Source organism: Saccostrea cucullata, unplaced genomic scaffold (assembly GCF_032062105.1).
Source record: "Saccostrea cucullata isolate Sc308-1 unplaced genomic scaffold, CSIRO_AGI_Scuc_v1 ctg22, whole genome shotgun sequence".
Lineage (NCBI taxonomy): Eukaryota > Metazoa > Mollusca > Bivalvia > Ostreida > Ostreidae > Saccostrea > Saccostrea cuccullata.
The window spans coordinates 680,820-689,312 of record NW_026936725.1 but is presented as its reverse complement, the minus strand read 5'-3'; the positions used below and the strand labels follow the sequence as shown (position 1 = coordinate 689,312).

Genomic DNA, 8,493 nt, shown 5'->3' with positions numbered 1-8,493 from the left:
TACATTTTTTGCGTTGACATAAATCTATAGATCTTATAGCACAGACACTTATTTAACCCATTTGTCGTTGTTAAACCACGACAAATAATTATATATTTTTTTTATGAATTATTCATCATTAGAAAAATATTCTCCTTTTCTAACCTGCATGCTGGAACATTGTAAGGGTGGGATGCACCCTCTTTCACAATTTATTTTTCCGGATTTTTAGAGACTAACCCGATTCTATTTTCATATACTTCTTCATTCACGATTTCCGATTATAAAAAGGGAAAAAAAAGCAATCAACAATGGATGCTGCGGTAAGAAAGAATTGTAGCTTCTTAAATCTTTAGAGATTGTCTCCGATATATTTGAAATTAATATTTCTTTCCTGTGGTAATACATATTTTTTAAATGCTCATGTTTCTATTTTCAGAGACAAGAAAACATTCTGAAAAAGAGGCTGCAGGCTTTCCTTGCAGAAATGCTAAAATTTGGAACCATCAAAGGTTTCAAGAACTTTGCCATGTACCTCCGGGGACGAGAAGAGCTGGTTATAAGTGTTCTCAATGAACCAAAAGTAGGTTTTAATATTCTGAGAGAAACAGTCTATTTCTTGGTTTCATTTGAATTATACATATAATATGTTGACGATGCGACCGTAAGGGCTAGTGTAGATACTTTTTCAGTTTTAATTAAGATTGGGCTCGTCAAACTGTATGTGACATTTGATGCGTCTAGACTATGACATCGTATGTATATATGTTGCATTACCAAACTGAAGCCTGAACAGGGCTGATTTTAATTAAGAACCATTTTATTGACTATTTGTGTGCAATATATTCATTCAATCAAGACAAATTTAATATGTTGACGGTGCGACCATTAGGGCGAGTGCAAATACTTATCCAGTTTTTCATTTAGATCGGACTCGTCAAACCGCACGTGACATTTGGTGCGTTTAAGACTCTGACATCACATGCCGTCGTTTGCATGTTGCTTTACCAAACAGAAGCCTGAACAGGGCTGATTTCAGTCAGTTTATGACTATTTTTCTGCAATAAACAGATAAATTCATCAAATCAAGGCAAGTTTATTTAAGAAATGAATTTAATTTTTGAAGATTCATGAGGTTATGAACTACGACGCTTCACGCTGGCATATTTCATGAAGCGCGTTAGCACTTACGTGGGGTGATAAATATGCCGGCGTGATTTTTTTTTGAATCTTCAAAAAATCTAAATATTTCTTATATTTACATTAATTTTCTGCTGACTTGCCATAAATTTACACCGTTCAACTGTCATTTTTAAAACAAAACAGTGTGCACTATATTTTTTTGACTTTTTGACGTCAAGAGCGGTATTATGACGTAACAATGGAGATATTTATGCTTATTTGTGATACATACCTAATGTAGTTCATGAGAAAATATACTGCATTTTATTTTGTAAAGAATCATACTAAGGGAAAATTTATTGGAAATGTAAATATTTTTCTTTTAACTTTTGTCGTTATTCTCGCGAGAACGTTGCTTTAGCGTTTGTGTACAAAGCGATGCATTGAGGGTAAAAATTACTGCGGAAAAAAATTCAATGGAATGAATGTGCAGTAGTCCGAATTTACTCTTCGCCCAGGCGTTGTTGTTAGAGCTCGCAGTTAAGAGCGTCGCTTCGCGACACTCACTGCGCTCGCTATTATTTGTTTAACTTTTTATGTTTTCTTGCAAGAAATGTTGCTTTACGAAGTGATGCATTGTGGGTCCAAAGTAACTGGGGAAAAAATTCTATCAAATGAATGTGCAGTAGTCCGAATTTTCTCTCCGCCCAGGCATTGTCTTTAGCACTCGCAGTGAAGAGCATCGCTTCGTGACCCTCACTATAATTGTTTTTATGGGTAGAAATTTATTTAACACTTTGCAATTTGAAGATTTAGTCCATAAAAGAATATGGCCACAAGTCACAAAGCTTGTTACATTTGTTTATTGCTCAGTTATTTATTGTAAAGGTTGAGTCAATTGCACAAGTCAAAATACTCACAAGTATTTAAGCTACACCGTAAATTGCTTTGTTTCAGTCCTCACATTACAGCCACACACTGGAGACCAAGAGTATGACCCCGAGCTTCAAAGATCCTAACAGGAGTGGAAGCTTAACGTCCAATAATCTTCCATATGATAAGTAAGTCAGTGTGTAAAAAAAATCTAAATATACTTTTTATTTTAAAAAATCTACATCAAAAATTTAAGTTTGTTTGACATTTTTTTTTTTACTTCTCAAATGTATATTCACCACATTAAATTATATACAAAACAAATATTGAAATAAACAAACAACCATTGTCTTTTATCTTATTTTTTCTGATGATTTTAATCCTGCACATTAAAGCTATATAAATTTTAACAAAATATCCTTAAAGGTTAAAAAATAATGACCTTGTCTGGTAATTTTTCTTATTTTTATCTGTTGAATTTTTAATTCTGCCCATTACAAACATTTTATTTTTAATTATTAAATTTTTAACAAAAATATATATCTGTAATATTATTATTACCTGAGTGTTACTCTACCTGTAGGAGGTCCCTGTTGATATCCATGCGATCACAGATGAACCTGACCACGGCAGCTGTCCCCAAAGGTGTGGGTCTACCACCCGCCTCACCAAGTGACTCAGAAACTCTACCAGGGGTATAATTTTAGGATTTATCTTATAATTTGATTTTTTTATTGATAAAGTTCATCTGTAAAAGAATGATTAATTAAGGAATGTTTATAAGTTTTGTGTGAGTTATGGTGTGTAAATCCCGTTTGGTAGTGAAGATTTTATGCCTTGAATTCATTTTTGTGGCAGAAGGTCATCTTTATTTATCACCCCTTTATGTTATTTATCACCCCTTTATGAAAGTAAAAAATAATGTGAATGGTAACGTAATTCTTAAGATTGATCACTGTTATCTTCCACTTATAACCAAAGACTATTTAAGTCCAGACTACTAGAACTACAATCTTTCCAAAGACATATGGGTCACAGACATGACCTTGTATTTTAATACCATATTCTTATTGTGCATGTAGATTTTATGTACATGTACTACAGAATTTATTTTTTAGGATGAAGCATCAACTTTGTTCCTGATAGCCGGATATGCTCGGTACAGCTGTCCTTATGTGTGGATTCGATCCAACCACCAGCGGCTGATTAATCTGATGGGAGACACCGAGTCAGAAAAAGACAGCCCTCTCCGACTGAAAACCACCGCCTCATGGAAAGACAAAAGTAAGATCTAATGCTGACTTACTGTAATAATGTGATCCTCATTCACCGCAGTTCTTAGATAATTAATGCCACCTATTTGTTTTGTTTTTTATCTGTCAAGGAAAACTTTTCCTTTTTGTGCCAATTTCAGCTAAATATGCTCTGAGGTATCTCCAGGTGAAGGGATTTTGAGTTGAATTTTTTTTTTTTCAAATTAAGGGTTAGAAAGGGTTTGAAAATAACTTATTACGTATAAAATATCTACTTGTCTTTAAGTGTGTTAACAATATACACTGTATATATAATGAAATATTTTACATATAAACACAAATCCTTACTAATAATATCTTACTGTAAACAATAGAGGTTGGAAATAAAAAAAGCTTGCCCTTAGGCAACCTAAGACTCAACTCAATTCAACTCAACAATCTTGAATTTACCGAATGATGAGCACACAAAGCCATTTATTGGAAAGATCTGTAGAAAATTTCCATCGGAAGATAAATTGAACTGCAGATAAATTAATAAATGAATATTCCTATACATATAAATTGTAGATTCAGTTTGTTCTAAATCTGGCACAAGACTAGAACATTGAAATCATTTTACTTTTTGACTTGTTTCTCTTCCTTGTGTCTTTTTTGTGTTTTCAGCCTTTCACTGTCTATAACCTTCTGAACAAATATTACAGCTACAGTTATTTCCTTTTTTATAGTGAAATTGCTTTTTTCTTTATAATATTTTTAAATTTTCATGCAAAATTCAAAATATCGGTTATGTATATAAAGATATAGTATTAGGTTTGGTCAAATATAATGAGATTTACATCTTTTATAACGAACTTTTAAAGTTATTGCAAGTTTGATAAATTGAACATTGTATTTCCTTTGTATATAAAATTCAATTCAAAAGCCTTTGACTGCAAATGGTGTGTTCTCTTATACGGATATAACGGGATATAGCGAATTAAATTCTTGGACTTCGCTATAACCAGTGTGTTTTGTTTAACTACCTTTTACTGATGTTCTCTTTAGCCTGTATGACATTGTGTATGACATTGTATCAGAACTAGTCAAACTGAACACCTACCCTGCTCCACAGAATCCGTTTGAGCTGGACATGGAGTATTTCTCCTCGCTACCTTTAGCAGAACAAGTGCTAGAGACAGGGGCCATGGTACAAACACTCAAAAAAATATTCCTCTGTACCTCAGATGACAGGCCTTATGCAGGATATGGTAAGTAAACATTTTGCAGTACTTTGAATGATAGGCTTTGGTAAGTAAATAGGATAATTAAGGATTCCCCCATCTGCTATGGTCTAACCTCAAGTAAAACTGATGAGTATGTAAATATGCACCATAGTACAACTCAGATCCAAAGGATTTAACACTATGTCCCAGCAATAGTAATTATTTTCTAATGATTTAGAATTTCAAAACAGTAAATAAAGAAAAGATTTTTTTCAGTTCAAAGTTGTGCCAAATTAAAGATCTAAATACATCATGTCATGTATATCAGAGTGTTGAATAATTCTTGATTAATGCTGATGCTTAATGACATTCATGTGATCACTTGAATGTATTTACAGTGTTAGAAGATTTACAGATCATGACCAAAATGCACTTCACAGCTTTGAAGAAGCTCGTACAGGAGGGAGGTTTACCAATAGCACAGCAAGAACAAAGACACAGAGGCGGTGCTGTGTCAGGGGCTGGGCGGACCCGATACCCTAGTTCTCAGTACAGTCAGCCACCCCCCAGTCAGTACGGAGCGGGGTATTACGGATCCTCACAACAAAACTACTCCTATACAGGGTATTAGTTACGTCAGACTGTGCCATTCAGTGATCTCATTCTGGATTCTGTTTAGCAGCACTGTAATGTTGAGCTAGTTTAGGTTGTACGTGTGTCATTCAGATGTGCTATTCCTGAAACAGTGACTCACATAGCATTTTATCTGTAGAAGATTGTGTGAATGAATGTGAATTTTCTAGTCATCATTATCTCCATGAGAAATACATGTAGATGTGTGTGCTTTTGTGCATCTTGTGTTAGAATGGTTATACATATACTTGTTTTATGGTGTATGGACAATCATATAAAATGCTTATCTCAGATTTGTGCACATATTCTCTCGGTAAACATACCCATTAATGAGTTACATGTACATTCTAAGAAAAGCTTTTTAGTAGTAGGGTTTCATTATCTGGGCTCAAGTTCTCCAGAAGAATTTTTTACAAGACCTAATACATTTACTGAGTAAAAGTTCTCAATATGTATTAATTTACAGAAAACTGAAAAGTTCATTCATCCAGGATTTGGGTATATGTGATCTTAGAGATTATCTATTGTATGTAATGTGTGATAAACACGTTAAAAACTTCATTATTTTTTTTTATTTTCACCTTATGTGTCACTACAAAATGCCTTCCCAGTCAAATTTCTATAGTAGTGTAAGAACGTTTTAGAATCACAATGCCTCTTCCAAAATTATGAATTTCATGTCCCCAGGGTCAGGGGTTTTGGTGTTAGAACCGGGCTCTAGTAATTATGTAGTAAAAATGCAATAATTCTTTGAAAATCTCCTTTTCTCCTGGGTATTAGGCAGATAAACTTAGAGTATATTTACGACGAGGAAAGGAGTCTTTTCCAAAATTATGAATTTTTATGGCCCCTGGGTCAGTGTTCTGATGTCAGAGTGGGGCTCCAGATTGTTATCATGATAGTGAAAATGCATTAAGTCTTTGGAAATCCTCTTCTGTATTAAGTATTTGTGCATATTTGTTATAAGCAAGGTTGTCTTTTCCACAATTTTGAACTGTGTGGCCCTGGGGCCAGTTGGTGGGGCTCTTTCGATTTAAGTGAAAATGCATTAATGCATTCTTTGAATAATTGGGCGTTATAGAATTTGATCATGTGACCGACTTCATGTCATATCACAACGGAACTATATGAAAATGACATTTTATTTCTAAATATTTACATTTCCAATGTTTTTGTCCGAGATCAAATTACAAATTGTAAATGTACTTTATTTCCCTATCAATGTATTGGCGCAATTCAAAAAAAACAACAAAAAAAACAACAACAAAAAACACACGTGCAAGGCGGAGCAAACAGCTAGACAGAAGCAGGGCTTGGAGCACGTGGATTGGCGGAATCAAAGCATGTAAATATAAGGAATAACTGTCAGATCGTCAATTTGCCTTCAGCGTTTATGCAAATTATCACGCAACCCAATCGATTGATCACATCATGAAATCGAAAAATAAGACAGTTATTCCTTAAGTAATTGAATCATTTATGTTTACTATAAGTCACACTTTGAAGAATTTTGAACTTCAGAATATGGGGAATAAGAAAAAGAAAATTATATCTTCGGATGTAGGTTTCAAGCAGTTATTTTATAATAACAATGAACATAACTTATTTAAGGAAAAGTTAATCAAGTATTCCTATGTACAGCCAATAAAGTAGCATGGCCCTTGAGGCTAATGAAAACACATCAAGAAATGTTTCAGGGTGTTGTGTTCCATAGACCTCTTTCCCAATTTCTTTGAGAACAAATGTACATGTTTTACGTTACACCTGTAAAAGAAAAATCATGTTGGAACATGGATATCCCCAGATTCTCTACTTCAATATACTATTATTCTTCACAAAAAGATAAATTCTCAATATTTATTTGAAATCTCATGAATCCACATTGCTAATAGATGAAGATAACTGTTTAACAGTACATTCTTAACTCGCATTTTATTATAACAATCTTTTAATTTTAATTTTTAATTTTTTCCCCCTCATGACATTTATACCACATGTACATGTTTGTATTACATGTACTTCAAAAGTTGACTCACTCCTAGGTTTGATAACAAATTATCTTGTCCTGGAAAGGACATATTTTCATTGCATGCAACTTTATGGCAAAATATAATTGTTAGGATCTTTCTAAATGGGGAGTTTGTAAGTGCCGTCTTTTTAACTTTGTAAAGTCACATCAAGAGTAATAGCACAAAGTTATCAAACATGAATATACTTCTTTCAAGCATTTATTTATTGTTTTGATTAAAAATTAATTTTAAAAAATGCTGTTAATACATTAACAAAGTAAATCAATTCTTAAAAAAAAAAAATTACCGAATAAAAATTGTTATCAGGATATTGGTAAAGATGTGAAAACAACCCAGAAAATAATAAAATCTCAAAATATAGAAATATAAATATTACCTCAAGGAAAATATCTTCCAGACTTAAATATCACAGTTTAAAAGCAAGACAGTGAATTACAAGTATATGGACAATATAGATGATGTTACCCTGCTAATTGTTAATTTTACTGTATAATGTAATAACCCACCTCCTCTTTATGTGCCATGTGGCTTGTTCCATATACCATTATACTCTAGTATACATGTTCTGGTAATCTATATTTTCAAAAACAATAAAAACATGTTAAAAAAATTTTTTTTTCTCGTACACAGAGCAGAAATGGGTTGTTGACATATCTAATATGAATGAAATTTAATGCCTCCCCTTTTTTCTGTTGCATCATGAAGAAACATTTTAAAATCCACCATTTTTAGGGACACCCTTGTTACACCTACTGATACACATTAACTTCTTTTGAGCATTATCCAGTTTCTTCAGACTATTTTTTTCAGGGGGGGTTGGGAGTTGAGTCCTGATATACTGAATGTATTTTACATGTAACCTAAAAGATGAATACACTTTACAACGACAGCCACATACTCTTAACGGCCCAGGGAGAGTGCCAGGTGATATCCTTCAGCCAGATTAAAATGTAAGCTTTACTTGGTAACTTTTTTAACCCATTTAGTCAAGTATTTTGGTTGTAAAAAAGAAAGACATATATATGTAGCATCAAACTTTAGATCCAGTTCGTAAAACAAGAGGCCCACGGGCCTTATAGGTCACCTGAGTATCCTGTAACAACCACCATTTGTTCACCCCTTCCCACAGGAACCACTGACCCTGAGGCCACATATTTCAAAAATTTGGAAATTTTATCATAAATTTTATTCATAAATGGTTGATTAAGACCTAAAGCAGATTTCAAAGCATTAAATTATCTTTAGACTAAGTACCACCCCCCCCCCCCTCTCTCGTACCCCTGACCCAGGGACACTGAAATTAATCATTTTGGAAGAGGCATGTTTCTTCATCATAAATATGTACTTAGATCAATGGCATAATACCAAGGAGCAGAGAAGAAGATTTTTAAAGAATTCATG

At 33.4% G+C, this 8,493-nt stretch overlaps 1 protein-coding gene across 1 annotated transcript; it reads left to right on the top strand.

The window, feature by feature from the left end:
- Positions 1–239: 239 nt before the first annotated feature.
- Positions 240–5,619, top strand: LOC134246386 (uncharacterized). Its single transcript, XM_062728752.1, has 7 exons — positions 240–302; positions 419–562; positions 2,059–2,162; positions 2,558–2,669; positions 3,093–3,263; positions 4,282–4,474; positions 4,828–5,619. The coding sequence occupies exons 1-7, from the start codon at positions 291–293 to the stop codon at positions 5,058–5,060; spliced, it is 969 nt and encodes a 322-aa protein (XP_062584736.1). The 5' UTR covers positions 240–290; the 3' UTR covers positions 5,061–5,619.
- The last annotated feature ends 2,874 nt before the right edge of the window (positions 5,620–8,493 follow it).